The following is a 20297-nucleotide window of genomic DNA, read 5'->3' as shown; positions in this document are numbered from 1 at the left end:
TCTGAGTGCGCAGTCAGACAGAGTGCTGGGTCTCAGAAAGCAGTCAATCAGAGTGTAGAGGCTGAGAGAGGAGTCAGCTGGTGTGCTGGCTCTGAGAGAACAGTCAGTCAGTGTGCTGGGTCTGAGAGAGTGGTCAGTCAGAGGGCAGAGTCTGAGAGAGCGGTCAGTCAGAGGGCAGAGTCTGAGAGAGCGGTCAGTCAGAGTGCAGAGTCTGAGAGAGCCGTCAGTCAGAGTGCAGAGTCTGAGAGTGCGGTCAGTCAAAGTGCAGATTCTGAGAGAGTGGTCAGTTGGTGTGCAGAGTCTGAGTGAGCGTTCAGTCAGAGTGCAGAGTCTAAGTGAGCGTTCAGTCAGAGTGCTGGGCCTGAAAGAGTGATCAGTCAGAATGCAGAGTCTGAGAGAGCGGTCAGTCAGAGTGCAGAGTCTGAGAGAGCGGTCCGTCTGAGTGCTGGGTCTGAGAGAGAGGTCAGTCAGAGTGCAGAGTCTGAGAGAGCGGTCAGTCAGAGTGCAGAGGCTGAGAGAGGAGTCAGCTGGTGTGCTGGCTCTGAGAGAGCGGTCAGTCAGTGTGCTGGGTCTGAGAGAGTGGTCAGAGGGCAGATTCGGAGACAGCGGTCCGTCTGAGTGCTGGGTCTGAGTGCGCAGTCAGACAGAGTGCTGGGTCTCAGAGAGCAGTCAATCAGAGTGTAGAGGCTGAGAGAGGAGTCAGCTGGTGTGCTGGCTCTGAGAGAGCAGTCAGTCAGTGTGCTGGGTCTGAGAGAGTGGTCAGTCAGAGGGCAGAGTCTGAGAGAGCGGTCAGTCTGAGTGCAGAGTCTGAGAGAGCCGTCAGTCAGAGTGCAGAGTCTGAGTGAGCAGACAATTGGTGTGCTGAGTCTGAGAAAGCGGTCAGTCAGAGTTCGGAGTCTGACAGAGCAGTCAGTCAGAGTGCAGAGTCTGAGAGTGCGGTCAGTCAAAGTGCAGATTCTGAGAGAGTGGTCACTTGGTGTGCAGAGTCTGAGAGCGCGGTCAGTAAGAGTGCTGGTCCTGAGAGAGTGGTCAGTCAGCCTGCTGGGCCTGAGAGGGCGGTCAGTAAGATTGCTGGGCCTGAGAGGGCGGTCAGTCAACGTGCGGGGTCTGAGAGTGGGATCAGTCAGAGTGCCAAGTCTGAGAGCGCAGTCAGTTGGCGTGCTGAGTCTGAGAGTGCAGTCAGTCAGAGTGCAGAGTCTGAGTGAGCGTTCAGTCAGAGCGCTGGGTCTGAAAGAGCGGTCAGTCAGAATGCAGAGTCTGAGAGACCGGTCAGCCAGAGTGCAGATTCTGAGAGAGCGGTCCATCTGAGTGTTGAGTCTGAGAGAGCGGTCAGTCAGAGTGCAGAGTCTGAAAGTGCGGTTAGTCATTGTCCCGAGTCTGAGAGAGCGGTCAGTTAGAGTGCTGGGTCGGAGAGAGTGGTCAGTCAGACTGCTGGGCCTGAGAGAGTGGTCAGTCAGACTGCTGGGCCTGAGAGTGCAATCAGTAAAATTGCTGGGCCTGAAAGGTCGGTCAGTCAGCGTGCTGGGTCTGAGAGAGTGGTCAATCAGAGTGTAGAGTCTGAGAGAGCAGTCAGTCTGAGTGCAGAGTCTGAGAGAGCTGTCAGTTGGTGAGCTGGGTCTCAGAGAGCGGTTGGACAAAGTGCAGTTCCTGAGAGAGCGATCAGTCAGATTCTAGGCCTGAGTGAGCAATCAGCGTACTGGGCCTGAAAGAGTGGTCAGTCAAAGTGTTGTGTCTGAGAGAAGGGTCAGTCTGAGTGCTGGGTCTCAGTGAACGGTCAGTCTTTGTGCTGGGTCTGAGAAAGCAGTCAGTCAGAGTGCTGGGTCTGAAAGAGCGGTCAGTCTGAGTGCAGAGTCTGAGAGAGCCGTCAGTCAGAGTGCAGAGTCTGAGTGAGCAGACAATTGGTGTGCTGAGTCTGAGAAAGCGGTCAGTCAGAGTGCACAGTCTGACAGAGCAGTCAGTCAGAGTGCAGAGTCTGAGAGTGCGGTCAGTCAAAGTGCAGATTCTGAGAGAGTGGTCAGTTGGTGTGCAGACTCTGAGAGAGTGGTCAGTCAGCCTGCTGGGCCTGAGAGGGCGGTCAGTAAGATTGCTGGGCCTGAGAGGGCGGTCAGTAAGATTGCTGGGCCTGAGAGGGCGGTCAGTAAGATTGCTGGGCCTGAGAGGGCGGTCAGTAAGATTGCTGGGCCTGAGAGGGCGGTCAGTAAGATTGCTGGGCCTGAGAGGGCGGTCAGTAAGATTGCTGGGCCTGAGAGGGCGGTCAGTCAACGTGCGGGGTCTGAGAGTGGGATCAGTCAGAGTGCCGGGTCTGAGAGTGGGATCAGTCAGAGTGCCGGGTCTGAAGGCGCAGTCAGTTGGCGTTCTGAGTCTGACAGTGCAGTCAGTCAGAGTGCAGAGTCTGAGTGAGCGTTCAGTCAGAGTGCAGATTCTGAGAGAGCGGTCCGTCTGAGTGCTGGGTCTGAGAGAGCGGTCAGTCATTGTCCCGAGTCTGAGAGAGCGGTCAGTTAGAGTGCTGGGTTGGAGAGAGCGGTCAGTCAGACTGCTGGGCCTGAGACAGTGGTCAGTCAGACTGCTGGGCCTGAGAGTGCGATCAGTAAAATTGCTGGGCCTGAAAGGTCGGTCAGTCAGCGTGCTAGGTCTGAAAGAGCGGTCAATCAGAGTGTAGAGTCTGAGAGAGCAGTCAGTCTGAGTGAGCAGTCAGTTGGTGAGCTGGGTCTCAGAGAGCGGTTGGACAAAGTGCAGTTCCTGAGAGAGCGATCAGAGTGCTCGGCCTGAGTGAGCAATCAGCGTGCTGGGCCTGAAAGAGTGGTCAGTCAAAGTGTTGTGTCTGAGAGAAGGGTCAGTCTGAGTGCTGGATCTCAGTGAGCGGTCAGTCTTTGTGCTTGGTCTGAGAAAGCAGTCAGTCAGAGTGCTGGGTCTGAAAGAGCGGTCAGTCAGAGTGCAGAGTTTGAGAGAGGAGTCAGTTGGTGTGCTGAGTCTGAGAGTGCGGTCAGTCAGAGTGCAGAGTCTGAGAGAGCGGTCAGGCAGAGTGCAGAGTCTGAGAGAGCGGTCAGTCTGAGTGCAGAGTCTGAGAGAGTGGTCAGTCTGAAAGCAGGGTCTGAGAGAGCGGTCAGTCTGAGTGCAGGGTCTGAGAGAGTGGCCAGTCAGAGGGCAGAGTCAGAGAGAGCAGTCAGTCTGAGTGCAGAGTCTGAGAGAGTGGTCATTCTGAGTGCAGAGTCTGAGAGAGCGGTCAGTCAGAGTGCAGAGTCTGAGAGAGCAGTCAGCTGGTGTGCAGAGTATGAGAACGCGGTAGTCAGATTGCTGGGTCTCAGAGACGGGTCTGTCTGTGTGCAGAGTCTGAGAGCCCGGTCAGTCAGAGTGCAGAGGCTGAGAGAGGAGTCAGCTGGTGTGCTGGCTCTGAGACAGCGGTCCGTCTGGGTGCTGGGTCTGAGTGCGCAGTCAGACAGAGTGCTGGGTCTCAGAGAGCAGTCAATCAGAGTGTAGAGGCTGAGAGAGGACTCAGCTGGTGTGCTGGCTCTGAGACAACAGTCAGTCAGTGTGCTGGGTCTGAGAGAGTGGTCAGTCAGAGGGCAGAGTCTGAGAGAGCGGTCAGTCTGAGTGCAGAGTCTGAGAGAGCCGTCAGTCAGAGTGCAGAGTCTGAGTGAGCAGACAATTGGTGTGCTGAGTCTGAGAAAGCAGTCAGTCAGAGTGCAGAGTCTGAGAGAGCGTTCAGTCAGCGTGCTGGGTCTGAGAGTGGGGTCAGTCAGGGTGCTGAGTCTGAGAGAGCGGTCAGTCAAAGTGCAGATTCTGAGACAGCGGTCCGTCTGAATGCTAGGTCTGAGAGTGCGGTCAGACAGAGTGCAGAGTCTGAGAGAGTGGTCAGTTGGTGTGCAGAGTCTGAGAGAGCGGTCAGTAAGAGTGCTGGGACTGAGAGAGTGGTCAGTCAGACTGCTGGGCCTGAGAGGGCGGTCAGTAAGATTGCTGGGCCTGAGAGAGTGGTCAGTCAGACTGCTGGGCCTGAGAGTGCGATCAGTAAAATTGCTGGGCCTGAAAGTTCGGTCAGTCAGCGTGCTGGGTCTGAGAGAGCGGTCAATCAGAGTGTAGAGTCTGAGTGAGCATTCAGTCAGAGTGCTGGGCCTGAAAGAGCGGTCAGTCGGAGTGCAGAGTCTGAGTGAGCGTTCAGTCAGAGTGCCGAGTCTGAGTGAGCGTTCAGTCAGAGTGCTGGGCCTGAAAGAGCGGTCAGTCAGAATGCAGAGTCTGAGAGAGCGGTCAGTCAGAGTGCAGATTCTGAGAAAGCGGTCCGTCAGAGTGCTGGGTCTGAGCGAGCGGTCAGTCAGAGTGCAGAGTCTGAAAGAGCGGTCAGTCATTGTCCTGAGTCTGAGAGAGCGGTCAGTTAGAGTGCTGGGTCGGAGATAGTGGTCAGTCAGACTGCTGGGCCTGAGAGAGTGGTCAGTCAGACTGCTGGGCCTGAGAGTGCGATCAGTAAAATTGCTGGGCCTGAAAGGTCGGTCAGTCAGCGTGCTGGGTCTGAGAGAGTGGTCAATCAGAGTGTAGAGTCTGAGAGAGCAGTCAGTCTGAGTGCAGAGTCTGAGAGAGCTGTCAGTTGGTGAGCTGGGTCTCAGAGAGCGGTTGGACAAAGTGCAGTTCCTGAGAGAGCGATCAGTCAGATTCTAGGCCTGAGTGAGCAATCAGCGTACTGGGCCTGAAAGAGTGGTCAGTCAAAGTGTTGTGTCTGAGAGAAGGGTCAGTCTGAGTGCTGGGTCTCAGTGAGCGGTCAGTCTTTGTGCTGGGTCTGAGAAAGCAGTCAGTCAGAGTGCTGGGTCTGAAAGAGCGGTCAGTCTGAGTGCAGAGTCTGAGAGAGCCGTCAGTCAGAGTGCAGAGTCTGAGTGAGCAGACAATTGGTGTGCTGAGTCTGAGAAAGCGGTCAGTCAGAGTGCACAGTCTGACAGAGCAGTCAGTCAGAGTGCAGAGTCTGAGAGTGCGGTCAGTCAAAGTGCAGATTCTGAGAGAGTGGTCAGTTGGTGTGCAGACTCTGAGAGAGTGGTCAGTCAGCCTGCTGGGCCTGAGAGGGCGGTCAGTAAGATTGCTGGGCCTGAGAGGGCGGTCAGTAAGATTGCTGGGCCTGAGAGGGCGGTCAGTAAGATTGCTGGGCCTGAGAGGGCGGTCAGTAAGATTGCTGGGCCTGAGAGGGCGGTCAGTCAACGTGCGGGGTCTGAGAGTGGGATCAGTCAGAGTGCCGGGTCTGAGAGTGGGATCAGTCAGAGTGCCGGGTCTGAAGGCGCAGTCAGTTGGCGTTCTGAGTCTGACAGTGCAGTCAGTCAGAGTGCAGAGTCTGAGTGAGCGTTCAGTCAGTGTGCAGATTCTGAGAGAGCGGTCCGTCTGAGTGCTGGGTCTGAGAGAGCGGTCAGTCATTGTCCCGAGTCTGAGAGAGCGGTCAGTTAGAGTGCTGGGTTGGAGAGAGCGGTCAGTCAGACTGCTGGGCCTGAGAGAGTGGTCAGTCAGACTGCTGGGCCTGAGAGTGCGATCAGTAAAATTGCTGGGCCTGAAAGGTCGGTCAGTCAGCGTGCTAGGTCTGAAAGAGCGGTCAATCAGAGTGTAGAGTCTGAGAGAGCAGTCAGTTGGTGAGCTGGGTCTCAGAGAGCGGTTGGACAAAGTGCAGTTCCTGAGAGAGCGATCAGAGTGCTCGGCCTGAGTGAGCAATCAGCGTGCTGGGCCTGAAAGAGTGGTCAGTCAAAGTGTTGTGTCTGAGAGAATGGTCAGTCTGAGTGCTGGATCTCAGTGAGCGGTCAGTCTTTGTGCTTGGTCTGAGAAAGCAGTCAGTCAGAGTGCTGGGTCTGAAAGAGCGGTCAGTCAGAGTGCAGAGTTTGAGAGAGCGGTCAGTTGGTGTGCTGAGTCTGAGAGTGCGGTCAGTCAGAGTGCAGAGTCTGAGAGAGCGGTCAGGCAGAGTGCAGAGTCTGAGAGAGCGGTCAGTCTGAGTGCAGAGTCTGAGAGAGTGGTCAGTCTGAAAGCAGGGTCTGAGAGAGCGGTCAGTCTGAGTGCAGGGTCTGAGAGAGTGGCCAGTCAGAGGGCAGAGTCAGAGAGAGCAGTCAGTCTGAGTGCAGAGTCTGAGAGAGTGGTCATTCTGAGTGCAGAGTCTGAGAGAGCGGTCAGTTGGTGAGCTGGGTCTCAGAGAGCGGTTGGACAAAGTGCACTTCCTGAGAGAGCGATCAGTCAGATTCTAGGCCTGAGTGAGCAATCAGCGTACTGGGCCTGAAAGAGTGGTCAGTCAAAGTGTTGTGTCTGAGAGAAGGGTCAGTCTGAGTGCTGGGTCTCAGTGAGCGGTCAGTCTTTGTGCTGGGTCTGAGAAAGCAGTCAGTCAGAGTGCTGGGTCTGAAAGAGCGGTCAGTCTGAGTGCAGAGTCTGAGAGAGCCGTCAGTCAGAGTGCAGAGTCTGAGTGAGCAGACAATTGGTGTGCTGAGTCTGAGAAAGCGGTCAGTCAGAGTGCACAGTCTGACAGAGCAGTCAGTCAGAGTGCAGAGTCTGAGAGTGCGGTCAGTCAAAGTGCAGATTCTGAGAGAGTGGTCAGTTGGTGTGCAGACTCTGAGAGAGTGGTCAGTTGGTGTGCAGACTCTGAGAGAGTGGTCAGTCAGCCTGCTGGGCCTGAGAGGGCAGTCAGTAAGATTGCTGGGGCTGAGAGGGCAGTCAGTAAGATTGCTGGGCCTGAGAGGGCGGTCAGTAAGATTGCTGGGCCTGAGAGGGCGGTCAGTAAGATTGCTGGGCCTGAGAGGGCGGTCAGTAAGATTGCTGGGCCTGAGAGGGCGGTCAGTCAACGTGCGGGGTCTGAGAGTGGGATCAGTCAGAGTGCCGGGTCTGAGAGTGGGATCAGTCAGAGTGCCGGGTCTGAGAGTGGGATCAGTCAGAGTGCCGGGTCTGAGAGTGGGATCAGTCAGAGTGCCGGGTCTGAAGGCGCAGTCAGTTGGCGTTCTGAGTCTGACAGTGCAGTCAGTCAGAGTGCAGAGTCTGAGTGAGCGTTCAGTCAGAGTGCAGATTCTGAGAGAGCGGTCCGTCTGAGTGCTGGGTCTGAGAGAGCGGTCAGTCATTGTCCCGAGTCTGAGAGAGCGGTCAGTTAGAGTGCTGGGTTGGAGAGAGCGGTCAGTCAGACTGCTGGGCCTGAGACAGTGGTCAGTCAGACTGCTGGGCCTGAGAGTGCGATCAGTAAAATTGCTGGGCCTGAAAGGTCGGTCAGTCAGCGTGCTAGGTCTGAAAGAGCGGTCAATCAGAGTGTAGAGTCTGAGAGAGCAGTCAGTCTGAGTGAGCAGTCAGTTGGTGAGCTGGGTCTCAGAGAGCGGTTGGACAAAGTGCAGTTCCTGAGAGAGCGATCAGAGTGCTCGGCCTGAGTGAGCAATCAGCGTGCTGGGCCTGAAAGAGTGGTCAGTCAAAGTGTTGTGTCTGAGAGAAGGGTCAGTCTGAGTGCTGGATCTCAGTGAGCGGTCAGTCTTTGTGCTTGGTCTGAGAAAGCAGTCAGTCAGAGTGCTGGGTCTGAAAGAGCGGTCAGTCAGAGTGCAGAGTTTGAGAGAGGAGTCAGTTGGTGTGCTGAGTCTGAGAGTGCGGTCAGGCAGAGTGCAGAGTCTGAGAGAGCGGTCAGGCAGAGTGCAGAGTCTGAGAGAGCGGTCAGTCTGAGTGCAGAGTCTGAGAGAGTGGTCAGTCTGAAAGCAGGGTCTGAGAGAGCGGTCAGTCTGAGTGCAGGGTCTGAGAGAGTGGCCAGTCAGAGGGCAGAGTCAGAGAGAGCAGTCAGTCTGAGTGCAGAGTCTGAGAGAGTGGTCATTCTGAGTGCAGAGTCTGAGAGAGCGGTCAGTCAGAGTGCAGAGTCTGAGAGAGCAGTCAGCTGGTGTGCAGAGTATGAGAACGCGGTAGTCAGATTGCTGGGTCTCAGAGACGGGTCTGTCTGTGTGCAGAGTCTGAGAGCCCGGTCAGTCAGAGTGCAGAGGCTGAGAGAGGAGTCAGCTGGTGTGCTGGCTCTGAGACAGCGGTCCGTCTGGGTGCTGGGTCTGAGTGCGCAGTCAGACAGAGTGCTGGGTCTCAGAGAGCAGTCAATCAGAGTGTAGAGGCTGAGAGAGGACTCAGCTGGTGTGCTGGCTCTGAGACAACAGTCAGTCAGTGTGCTGGGTCTGAGAGAGTGGTCAGTCAGAGGGCAGAGTCTGAGAGAGCGGTCAGTCTGAGTGCAGAGTCTGAGAGAGCCGTCAGTCAGAGTGCAGAGTCTGAGTGAGCAGACAATTGGTGTGCTGAGTCTGAGAAAGCAGTCAGTCAGAGTGCAGAGTCTGAGAGAGCGTTCAGTCAGCGTGCTGGGTCTGAGAGTGGGGTCAGTCAGGGTGCTGAGTCTGAGAGAGCGGTCAGTCAAAGTGCAGATTCTGAGACAGCAGTCCGTCTGAATGCTAGGTCTGAGAGTGCGGTCAGACAGAGTGCAGAGTCTGAGAGAGTGGTCAGTTGGTGTGCAGAGTCTGAGAGAGCGGTCAGTAAGAGTGCTGGGACTGAGAGAGTGGTCAGTCAGACTGCTGGGCCTGAGAGGGCGGTCAGTAAGATTGCTGGGCCTGAGAGAGTGGTCAGTCAGACTGCTGGGCCTGAGAGTGCGATCAGTAAAATTGCTGGGCCTGAAAGTTCGGTCAGTCAGCGTGCTGGGTCTGAGAGAGCGGTCAATCAGAGTGTAGAGTCTGAGTGAGCATTCAGTCAGAGTGCTGGGCCTGAAAGAGCGGTCAGTCGGAGTGCAGAGTCTGAGTGAGCGTTCAGTCAGAGTGCCGAGTCTGAGTGAGCGTTCAGTCAGAGTGCTGGGCCTGAAAGAGCGGTCAGTCAGAATGCAGAGTCTGAGAGAGCGGTCAGTCAGAGTGCAGATTCTGAGAAAGCGGTCCGTCAGAGTGCTGGGTCTGAGCGAGCTGTCAGTCAGAGTGCAGAGTCTGAAAGAGCGGTCAGTCATTGTCCTGAGTCTGAGAGAGCGGTCAGTTAGAGTGCTGGGTCGGAGATAGTGGTCAGTCAGACTGCTGGGCCTGAGAGAGTTGTCAGTCAGACTGCTGGGCCTGAGAGTGCGATCAGTAAAATTGCTGGGCCTGAAAGGTCGGTCAGTCAGCGTGCTGGGTCTGAGAGAGCGGTCGGTCAGAGTGTAGAGTCTGAGAGAGCAGTCAGTCTGAGTGCAGAGTCTGAGAGAGCTGTCAGTTGGTGAGCTGGGTCTCAGAGAGCGGTTGGACAAAGTGCAGTTCCTGAGAGAGCGATCAGTCAGATTCTAGGCCTGAGTGAGCAATCAGCGTGCTAGGACTGAAAGAGTGGTCAGTCAAAGTGTTGTGTTTGAGAGAAGGGTCAGTCTAAGTGCTGGGTCTCAGTGAGCGGTCAGTCTTTGTGCTGGGTCTGAGGAAGCAGTCAGTCAGAGTACTGGGTCTGAAAGAGCGGTCAGTCAGAGTGCAGAGTTTGAGAGAGGAGTCAGTTGGTGTGCTGAGTCTGAGAGAGCGGTCAGTCAGAGTGCAGAGTCTGAGAGAGCGGTCAGTCAGAGTGCAGAGTCTGAGAGAGCGGTCAGTCAGAGTGCAGAGTCTGAGAGAGTGGTCAGTCAGAGTACAGAGTCTGACAGAGCGGTCAGTCAGAGTGCAGAGACTGAGAGAGCAGTCAGTCTGAGTGCAGGGTCTGAGAGAGCGGTCAGTCTGAGTGCAGGGTCTGATAGAGTGGTCAGTCAGAGGGCAGAGTCAGAGAGAGCAGTCAGCTGGTGTGCAGAGTCTGAGAACGCGGTAGTCAGATTGCTGGGTCTCAGAGAGCGGTCTGTCTGTGTGCAGAGTCTGAGAGGGCGGTCAGTCAGAGTGCAGAGGCTGAGAGAGGAGTCAGCTGGTGTGCTGGTTTCTGAGAGAGCGGTCAGAGTGCTGGGTCTGAGAGAGTGGTCAGAGGGCAGATTCTGAGACAGCGGTCCATCTGAGTGCTGGGTCTGAGTGCACAGTCAGACAGAGTGCTGGGTCTCAGAAAGCAGTCAATCAGAGTGTAGAGGCTGAGAGAGGAGTCAGCTGGTGTGCTGGCTCTGAGAGAACAGTCAGTCAGTGTGCTGGGTCTGAGAGAGTGGTCAGTCAGAGGGCAGAGTCTGAGAGAGCGGTCAGTCAGAGGGCAGAGTCTGAGAGAGCGGTCAGTCAGAGGGCAGAGTCTGAGAGAGCGGTCAGTCAGAGTGCAGAGTCTGAGAGAGCCGTCAGTCAGAGTGCAGAGTCTGAGTGAGCAGACAATTGGTGTGCTGAGTCTGAGAAAGCGGTCAGTCAGAGTGCAGAGTCTGAGAGAGTGGTCAGTCAGACTGCTGGGCCTGAGTGTGCGATGAGTAAAATTGCTGGGCCTGAAAGGTCGGTCAGTCAGGGTACTGGGTCTGAAAGTGGGGTCAATCAGCATGCTGGGTCTGAGAGTGGGGTGAGTCAGTGTGCTGGGACTGAGAGTGCGGTCAGTCATAGTGCAGAGTCTAAGAGAGCAGTCAGTTGGTGTGCCTAGTCTGAGAGAGCGGTCAGTTAGAGTGCAGATTCTGAGACAGAGGTCAGTCTGACTGCTGGGTCTGAGAGAGTGGTCAGTCAAAGTGCAGAGTCTGAAAGAGCAGTCAGTTGGTGTGCAGAGTCTGAGAGAGCGGTCAGTCAGTGTGCTGGGTCTGAGAGAGCGGTCAGTCAGATTGCTGAGTCTGTGACAGTAGTCAATCAGAGTGCTGGGTCTGAAACAGCAGTCAATATGTGTGCTGGGTCTGAGACAGCGGTCAGTCAGCGGGCTGCGCCTGAGAGAGCGGTCAGTCTGAGTACAGAGTCTGAGAGAGCGGACAGTCTGAGTGCTGGGTCTGAGGGAGGGGTTAGTCAGAGCGCAGAGTCTGAGAGAGCGGTCAGTCAGAATGCTGGGTCTCAGAGAGCGGTCAGTCTAAGTGCAGAGTCTGAGAGAACGGTCAGCCAGAGTGAAGAGGCTGAGAGAGGAGTCAGCTGGAGTGCATGGGTCTGAAAGAGCGGTCAGTCAAAGAGCAGCGTCTGAGAGAGCGGTCAGTCTGACTGCAGAGTCTGAGAGAGCAGTCAGTCAGAGTACAGAGTCTGAGAGAGCAGTCAGCTGGTGTGCAGAGTCTGAGAACGTGGTAGTCAGATTGCTGGGTCTCAGAGAGCAGTCTGTCTGCGTGCAGAGTCTGAGAGCGCGGTCAGAGTGCAGAAGCTGAGAGAGGAGTCAGCTGGTGTGCTGGCTGTGAAAGAGCGGTCAGTCAGAGTGCTGGGTCTGAGGGAGTGGTCAGTCAGAGGGCAGATTCTGAGACAGCAGTCCGTCTGAGTGCTGGGTCTGAGAGCGCAGTCAAACAGAGTGCTGGGTCTCAGAGAGCAGTCAATCAGAGTGTAGAGGCTGAGAGAGGAGTCAGCTGGTGTGCTGGCTCTGAGAGAGCAGTCAGTCAGAGTGCAGAGTCTGAGAGAGCGGTCAGTTAGAGTGCTGGGTCTGAGAGAGTGGTCAGTCAGAGTGCAGAGTCTGAGAGAGCGGTCAGTCAAAGTGCAGATTCTGAGGCAGCGGTCCGTCTGAGTGCTGGGTCTGAGAGAGCGGTCAGTCAGAGTGCAGAGTCTGAGAGAGGAGTCAGTTGGTGTGCAGAGTCTGAGAGGGCGGTCAGTAAGAGTGCTAGGTCTGAGAGAGCGGTCAGTCAGAATGCAGAGTTTGAGAGAGGAGTCAGTTGCTGGGCTGAGTCTCAGAGAGTAGTCAGTCAGATTGCTGCGTCAGAGAGAGTAGTCAGTTAGAGTGCAGAGTCTGACAGAGCAGTCAGTTAGAGTGCAGAGTCTGACAGAGCAGTCAGTCATAGTGCTGGGCCTGAGAGAGCGGTCCGTCAGAGTGCTGGGCCTGAGAGAGCGGTCCGTCAGAGTGCTGGGCCTGAGAGAGCGGTCCGTCAGAGTGCTGGGCCTGAGAGAGCGGTCCGTCAGAGTGCTGGGCCTGAGAGAGCGGTCCGTCAGAGTGCTGGGCCTGAGAGAGCGGTCCGTCAGAGTGCTGGGCCTGAGAGAGCGGTCCGTCAGAGTGCTGGGCCTGAGAGAGCGGTCCGTCAGAGTGCTGGGCCTGAGAGAGCGGTCCGTCAGAGTGCTGGGCCTGAGAGAGCGGTCCGTCAGAGTGCTGGGCCTGAGAGAGCGGTCCGTCAGAGTGCTAGGCCTGAGAGAGCGGTCCGTCAGAGTGCTGGGCCTGAGAGAGCGGTCCGTCAGAGTGCTGGGCCTGAGAGAGCGGTCCGTCAGAGTGCTGGGCCTGAGAGAGCGGTCCGTCAGAGTGCTGGGCCTGAGAGAGCGGTCCGTCAGAGTGCTGGGCCTGAGAGAGCGGTCAGTCAGCACGCGGGGTCTGGGAGTGGGATCAGTCAGAGTGCTGAGTCTGAGAGTGCAGTCAGTTGGCGTGCTGAGTCTGAGAGTGCAGTCAGTCAGAGTGCAGATTCTGAGAGAGTGGTCAGTCATTGTGCAGAGTCTGAGAGAGCGGTCAATCAAGGTGTCGAGTATGAGAGAGCGGTCAGTCAGACTGCTCGGTCGGAGAGAGCGGTCAGTCAGAGTACAGAGTCTGAGTGAGTGTTCAGTCAGAGTGCTGGGTCTGAAAGAGCGGTCAGTCAGAGTGCAGAGTTTGAGAGAGGAGTCAGTTGGTGTGCTGAGTCTGAGAGTGCGGTCAGTCAGAGTGCAGAGTCTGAGAGAGCGGTCAGGCAGAGTGCAGAGTCTGAGAGAGCGGTCAGTCTGAGTGCAGAGTCTGAGAGAGTGGTCAGTCTGAGTGCAGGGTCTGAGAGAGCGGTCAGTCTGAGTGCAGGGTCTGAGAGAGTGGCCAGTCAGAGGGCAGAGTCAGAGAGAGCAGTCAGTCAGACTGCTGGGCCTGAGAGGGCGGTCAGTCAGGGTGCTGGGTCTGACAGTGCGGTCAGTGAGAGTGCTTGGGCTGAGACAGCGGTCAGTCTGAGTGCTGGGTCTGAGACAGCGGTCAGTCTGAGTGCTGGGTCTGAGACAGCGGTCAGTCTGAGTACTGGGTCTGAGACAGCGGTCAGTCTGAGTGCTGGGTCTGACACAGCGGTCAGTCTGAGTACTGGGTCTGAGACAGCGGTCAGTCTGAGTGTTGGGTCTAAGACAGCGGTCAGTCTGAGTACTGGGTCTGAGACAGCGGTCAGTCTGAGTGCTGGGTCTGAGACAGCGGTCAGTCTGAGTGCTGGGTCTGAAACAGCAGTCAGTCAGCGTGCTGGGTCTGAGACAGCGGTCAGTCAGCGTGCTGGGTCTGAGAGAGCGGCCAGTCAGAGTGCAGAGTCTGAGAGAGTAGTCAGTTAGAGTGCAGAGTCTGACAGAGCAGTCAGTCAGAGTGCAGAGTCTGACAGAGCAGTCAGTCAGAGTGCTGGGCCTGAGAGGGCGGTCAGTCAGCGTGCGGGGTCTGGGAGTGGGATCAGTCAGAGTACCGAGTCTGAGAGTGCAGTCAGTTGGCGTGCTGAGTCTCAGAGTGCAGTCAGTCAGAGTGCAGATTCTGAGAGAGTGGTCAGTCATTGTGCAGAGTCTGAGAGAGCGGTCAGTCAGGGTGCCGAGTCTGAGAGAGCGGTCAGTCAGACTGCTCGGTCGGAGAGAGCAGTCAGTGAGAGTGCTGTGTCTCAGAGAGCGATCAGTCAAAGTGCAGATCCTGAGAAAGCGGTCCGTCTGAGTGCTAGATCTGAGAGAGCAGTCAGTCAGAATGCTGGGTCTCAGAGAGTGGTCAGTCAGACTGCTGAGCCTGAGAGGGTGGTCAGTCAGCGTGCTGGGTCTGAGAGTGGGGTCAATCAGGGTGCTGGGTCTGACAACGCGGTCAGTGAGAGTGCTGGGTCTGAGACAGCGGTCAGTCTGAGTGCAGAGTCTGACAGAGCAGTCAGTCAGAGTGCAGAGTCTGAGAGAGTGGTCAGTCAGAGTGCTGGGCCTGAGAGAGCGGTCCATCAGAGTGCTGGGCCTGAGAGGGCGGTCAGTCAGCGTGCGGGGTCTGGGAGTGGGATCAGTCAGAGTGCCGAGTCTGAGAGTGCAGTCAGTTGGCGTGCTGAGTCTGAGAATGCAGTCAGTCAGAGTGCAGATTCTGAGAGAGTGGTCAGTCATTGTGCAGAGTCTGAGAGAGCGGTCAGTCAGGGTGCCGAGTCTGAGAGAGCGGTCAGTCAGACTGCTCGGTCGGAGAGAGCAGTCAGTGAGAGTGCTGTGTCTTAGAGAGCGATCAGTCAAAGTGCAGATTCTGAGACAGCGGTCCGTCTGAGTGCTAGGTCTGAGAGAGCGGTCAGAGTGCAGAGTCTGAGAGCGCGGTCAGTCAGAATGCTGGGTCTCAGAGAGCAGTCAATCAGAGTGTAGAGGCTGAGAGAGGAGTCAGCGGGTGTGCTGGATCTGAGAGAGTGGTCAGTCAGAAGGCAGAGTCTGAGTGAGCAGACAATTGGTGTGCTGAGTCTGAGAAAGCGGTGAGTCAAAATGCAGAGTCTGAGAGAGTGGTCAGTCAGAGTGCAGTGTCTGAGAGCGCGGTCAGTCAGAGTGCAGAGTCTGAGAGAGCGGTCAGTCAGAGTGCAGAGTCTGAGAGAGCGGTCAGTCAGAGTGCAGAGTCTGAGAGAGTGGTCAGTCAGACTGCTGGGCCTGAGAGGGCGGTCAGTCAGCGTGCTGGGTCTGAGAGGGCGGTCAGTCAGGGTGCTGGGTCTGACAGTGCGGTCAGTGAGAGTGCTGGGGCTGAGACAGCGGTCAGTCTGAGTGCTGGGTCTGAGACAGCGGTCAGTCTGAGTGCTGGGTCTGAGACAGCGGTCAGTCTGAGTGCTGGGTCTGACACAGCGGTCAGTCTGAGTGCTGGGTCTGAGACAGCGGTCAGTCTGAGTGCTGGGTCTGAGACAGCGGTCAGTCTGAGTGCTGGGTCTGAGACAGCGGTCAGTCTGAGTGCTGGGTCTGAGACAGCGGTCAGTCTGAGTGCTGGGTCTGAGACAGCGGTCAGTCTGAGTGCTGGGTCTGAGACAGCGGTCAGTCTGAGTGCTGGGTCTGAGACAGCGGTCAGTCTGAGTGCTGGGTCTGAGACAGCGGTCAGTCTGAGTGCTGGGTCTGAGACAGCGGTCAGTCTGAGTGCTGGGTCTGAGACAGCGGTCAGTCTGAGTGCTGGGTCTGAGACAGCGGTCAGTCTGAGTGTTGGGTCTGAGACAGCGGTCAGTCTGAGTGCTGGGTCTGAGACAGCGGTCAGTCTGAGTGCTGGGTCTGAGACAGCGGTCAGTCTGAGTACTGGGTCTGAGACAGCGGTCAGTCTGAGTACTGGGTCTGAGACAGCGGTCAGTCTGAGTGTTGGGTCTGAGACAGCGGTCAGTCTGAGTGTTGGGTCTGAGACAGCGTCAGTCTGAGTACTGGGTCTGAGACAGAGGTCAGTCTGAGTACTGGGTCTGAGACAGCGGTCAGTCAGCGTGCTGGGTCTGAGACAGCGGTCAGTCAGCGTGCTGGGTCTGAGACAGCGGTCAGTCAGCGTGCTGGGTCTGAGACAGCGGTCAGTCAGCGTGCTGGGTCTGAGACAGCGGTCAGTCAGCGTGCTGGGTCTGAGACAGCGGTCAGTCAGCGTGCTGGGTCTGAGAGAGCGGCCAGTCAGAGTGCAGAGTCTGAGAGAGTAGTCAGTTGGTGTGCTGAGTCTGAGAGAGCAGTCTGTCAAATTGCTGGGTCTGAGAGAGTGGTCAGTCAGAGTGCTGGGTCTGAGACAGCGGTCAGTCAGCGTGCTGGGTCTGAGACAGCGGTCAGTCAGCGTGCTGGGTCTGAGACAGCGGTCAGTCAGCGTGCTGGGTCTGAGAGAGCGGCCAGTCAGAGTGCAGAGTCTGAGAGAGTAGTCAGTTGGTGTGCTGAGTCTGAGAGAGCAGTCTGTCAAATTGCTGGGTCTGAGAGAGTGGTCAGTCAGAGTGCAGAGTTTGACATAGCAGTCAGTCGGTGTGCTGGGTCTGTGAGAGTGGTCGGTCAGAGTGCTGGGTCTGAGAAAGCAGAAAGTCAGAGTGCAGAGTCTGCGAGAGCAGTCAGTTAGGGTGCTGAGTCTGAGAGAGCGGTCAGTTGGTGTGCTGGGTTTGAGAGAGCGTTCAGTCAGAGTGCTGAGTCTGAGAGAGCGGTCAGTCAGAGTGCAGAGTCTGAGAGAGTGGTCAGTCAGAGTGCAGAGTCTGAGAGAGTGGTCAGTCAGACTGCTGGGCCTGAGAGGGCGGTCAGTCAGCGTGCTGGGTCTGAGAGGGCGGTCAGTCAGGGTGCTGGGTCTGACATTGCGGTCAGTGAGAGTGCTGGGGCTGAGACAGCGGTCAGTCTGACTGCTGGGTCTGAGACAGCGGTCAGTCTGAGTGCTGGGTCTGAGACAGCGGTCAGTCTGAGTGCTGGGTCTGAGACAGCGGTCAGTCTGAGTGCTGGGTCTGAGACAGCGGTCAGTCTGAGTGCTGGGTCTGAGACAGCGGTCAGTCTGAGTGCTGGGTCTGAGACAGCGGTCAGTCTGAGTGCTGGGTCTGAGACAGCGGTCAGTCTGAGTGCTGGGTCTGAGACAGCGGTCAGTCTGAGTGCTGGGTCTGAGACAGCGGTCAGTCTGAGTGCTGGGTCTGAGACAGCGGTCAGTCTGAGTGCTGGGTCTGAGACAGCGGTCAGTCTGAGTGCTGGGTCTGAGACAGCGGTCAGTCTGAGTGCTGGGTCTGAGACAGCGGTCAGTCTGAGTGCTGGGTCTGAGACAGCGGTCAGTCTGAGTGTTGGGTCTGAGACAGCGGTCAGTCTGAGTGTTGGGTCTGAGACAGCGGTCAGTCTGAGTGTTGGGTCTGACACAGCGGTCAGTCTGAGTACTGGGTCTGAGACAGAGGTCAGTCTGAGTACTGGGTCTGAGACAGAGGTCAGTCTGAGTACTGGGTCTGAGACAGCGGTCAGTCTGAGTGCTGGGTCTGAGACAGCGGTCAGTCAGCGTGCTGGGTCTGAGACAGCGGTCAGTCAGCGTGCTGGGTCTGAGACAGCGGTCAGTCAGCGTGCTGGGTCTGAGAGAGCGGCCAGTCAGAGTGCAGAGTCTGAGAGAGTAGTCAGTTGGTGTGCTGAGTCTGAGAGAGCAGTCTGTCAAATTGCTGGGTCTGAGAGAGTGGTCAGTCAGAGTGCAGAGTTTGACATAGCAGTCAGTCGGTGTGCTGGGTCTGTGAGAGTGGTCGGTCAGAGTGCTGGGTCTGAGAAAGCAGAAAGTCAGAGTGCAGAGTCTGCGAGAGCAGTCAGTTAGGGTGCTGAGTCTGAGAGAGCGGTCAGTTGGTGTGCTGGGTTTGAGAGAGCGTTCAGTCAGAGTGCTGAGTCTGAGAGAGCGGTCAGTCAGAGTGCTGGGTTCAAGATAGCAGTCAGTCAGATTCTGAGAGAGCAGTCAGAGTGCTGAGTCTGAGAGAGTGGTCAGTCAGAGTGCAGAGTCTGTGAGAGTGGTCAGTCAGGGTGCTGGGTCTGAGAGAGCAGTCAGTCAGAGTGCAGAGTCTTAGAGAGCGGTCAATCTGAGTGCAGAGTCTGAGTGAGTAGACAATTGGTGTGCTGAGTCTGAGAAAGCGGTCCGTCAAAGTGCAGAGTCTGAGAGAGCAGTCAGTCAGAGTACAGAGTCTGAGTGAGTGTTCAGTCAGAGTGCTGGGTCTGAAAGAGCGGTCAGTCAGAGTGCAGAGTCTGAGAGAGCAGTCAGTCAGAGTGCAGCGTCTGAGAGAGTGATGAGTCACTGCTGGCTCTGAAAGAGCTGTCAATCAGAGTGCAGAGTCTGAGAGAGGGGTCAGTCAAAGTGCTGGGTCTGAGAGAGCAGTCAGTCAGACTTCTGGGCCTGACGGAGCCGTCAGTCAGCGTGTTTGGTAAGACTGAGATGCTAGTCATCATGCTGGGTCTGACTGAATGGTCCATCATCTTGCTGGACCTAAGAGAACGGTCAGTCAGGGTGCTACTATTAAGACAGCGGTCAGGCAATCTGCTGGATCCGAGACAGTGGTCAATTAGAGTGCTGGGCCTGAGGGAGCGGTCAGTCAGTATGCTGCATATGAGAGCAGTCAGTCAGATTCCGGGGCCTGAGAAGGTGGTCAGGCAGCGTGCTGGCCCTGAGAGAGGTGGCTGTCAGAGTGTTGGGCCTGAGAGAGCGGTCAGTCGGAGTGCTGTGCCTGAGGGAGCTGTCAGTCAGATTGCCAAGCCTGAGAGAGTGATCAATCAGAGTGCAGAGTCTGAGAGAGCAGTCAGTCAGAGTGCAGAGTCTGAGAGAGCAGTCAGTTGGGTTGCTGGGTCTGAGAGAGCGGTCAGTCAGAGTGCAGATTCTGAGAAAGCAGTCAGTCAGAGTGCAGAGTCTGAGAGAGCAGTCAGTCAGAGTGCAGAGTCTGAGAGAGCAGTCAGAGTGCTGGGTCCAAGATAGCAGTCAGTCAGAGTGCAGAGTCTGAGAGAGCGGTCAGAGTACTGAGTCTGAGAGAGTGGTCAGTCAGAGTGCAGAGTCTGAGAGAGCGGTCAGTCAGAGTGCAGAGTCTGAGAGAGCGGTCAGTCAGAGTGCAGAGTCTGAGAGAGCGGTCAGTCAGAGTGCAGATTCTGAGAGAGCGGTCAGTCGGGGTGCTGGGTCTGAGAGAGCGGTCAGTCAGGGTGTTGGGTTCTGAGAGAGCAGTCAGTCAGAGTGCAAAGTCTGAGAAAGCAGCCAGTCAAAGTGCAGAGTCTGAGAGAGTAGTCAATTAGTGTGCTGAGTCTGAGAGAGCGGTCAGTCAAATTGTTGGGTCTGAGAGAGCGGCCAGTCAGAGTGCAGAGTCTGAGAGAACGGTCAGTCAGAGTGCTGGGTCTGAGAGAGCGGTCAGTCAGGGTGTTGGGTTCTGAGAGAGCAGTCAGTCAGAGTGCAGAGTCTGAGAAAGCAGCCAGTCAAAGTGCAGAGTCTGAGAGAGTAGTCAATTAGTGTGCTGAGTCTGAGAGAGCGGTCAGTCAAATTGTTGGGTCTGAGAGAGCGGCCAGTCAGAGTGCAGAGTCTGAGAGAACGGTCAGTCAGAGTGCTGGGTCTGAGAGAGCGGTCAGTCAAAGTGCTGGGTCTGAGAGAGCGGTCAGTCAAAGTGCTGGGTCTGAGAGAGCGGTCAGTCAAAGTGCTGGGTCTGAGAGAGCGGTCAGTCAAAGTGCTGGGTCTGAGAGAGCGGTCAGTCAAAGTGCTGGGTCTGAGAGAGCGGTCAGTCAAAGTGCTGGGTCTGAGAGAACGGTCAGTCAGAGTGCTGGGTCTGAGAGTGCGATTTGTCAGAGTGCAGAGTCTGAGAGAGTAGTCAGTTGGTGTGCTGAGTCTGAGAGAGCGGTCAGTCAAATTGCTGGGTCTGAGAGAGCGGCCAGTCAGAGTGCAGAATCTGAGAGAACGGTCAGTCAGAGTGCTGGGTCTGTGAGTGTGGTCAGTCAGAGTGCTGAATCTGAGAGAGTGGTCAGTCAAAGTGCTGGGTCTGAGAGAGCGGTCAGTCAGAGTGCTGGGTCTGAGAGCGATCAATCAGAGTGCTGGGTCTGAGAGAGCGGTCAATCAGTGTGCAGAGTCTGAGAGAGCAGTCAGTTGGTGTGCTGGGTTTGAGAGAGCGGTCAGTCAGAGTGCTGGGTCTGAGAACACGGTCAATCAGAGTCCAGGGTCTGAGAACGCGGTTAGTCAGAGTGCTGGGTCTGAGAGAGCAGTCAGTCAGAGTGCAGAGTCTGAGAGTGCGGTCAGTCAGACTGCTGGGTCTGAGAGAGCGCTCTGTCAGACTGCAGAGTCTGAGAGAGCGGTCAGTCAGAGTGCTCTGTCTCAGGCGGTACACAGAATAAGCTTGGCCTGAAGGGATGAAGTATCCTGTCCACTCTTGCATCATAATGATTTGGGTAGCCCCAGCGTAGCTTCTTTGGGTGTTTGAAATGGTTACTATTTCATTACTTTCCTCACTTTGATCAGTCCAAAGCCACACACTTGAAACAAAAGATTTTTGAAAAAAATAAAGACCAAAATGAAACGTACAATTGTATTTTTTCTGTTGGAATCATCACTCTCGAAGTCGGGGTCATCCATGACAAAAGACAGCAACTGTTTGGCAATTGGTCCCTCGAGATCACTGTCAGATGAGTCCTTGTATTCTCGTGTTTTAGGTTTGTTCTGGCCCTTGTTTTCAGTCCTGTGGAGTGGAGCTGGCATTGGGATTAGCGGGGAGGACAGAGATGGGCCAGAGGTCAGGGAGTTGTTACCAGGGAGGCTGGAGGCTGGATTTCTGCTGCTGCTGAGTTGTTCTGGTTGGATGGGGGCAGGTGAGCTGATGCCAGGGTCCTGTTCGAAGGCTTTGGTTGGAGCTCTGTCCTGGGATTTTAATAAACTTTTGGAAGCCCTGAAGAGGAAGGGAAAATAATATAAATACAAACGGGGTTACTGATGGAAGAAAAGCGCCCACGCTGTTAAACTGTTTTTGCTAAGCACTTACTCCTTTTATA

General features: G+C 55.9%; 1 protein-coding gene across 2 annotated transcripts in view; it reads right to left on the bottom strand.

Annotated features, from left to right (window-relative positions):
* Positions 1 to 20297, bottom strand: part of LOC121280986 (rab-like protein 6) — a 264891-nt gene that overhangs the window by 103268 nt on the left and 141326 nt on the right. For both annotated transcript variants that reach the window (XM_041193510.1, XM_041193509.1), the window contains one exon: positions 19834 to 20194. In XM_041193510.1, the coding sequence (XP_041049444.1) occupies positions 19834 to 20194 (361 nt within the window). The remainder of the gene's footprint in view (positions 1 to 19833; positions 20195 to 20297) is intronic.

This window comes from Carcharodon carcharias, chromosome 8, assembly GCF_017639515.1.
Source record: "Carcharodon carcharias isolate sCarCar2 chromosome 8, sCarCar2.pri, whole genome shotgun sequence".
NCBI lineage: Eukaryota > Metazoa > Chordata > Chondrichthyes > Lamniformes > Lamnidae > Carcharodon > Carcharodon carcharias.
This window is presented reverse-complemented; position numbering and strand designations above follow the sequence as displayed.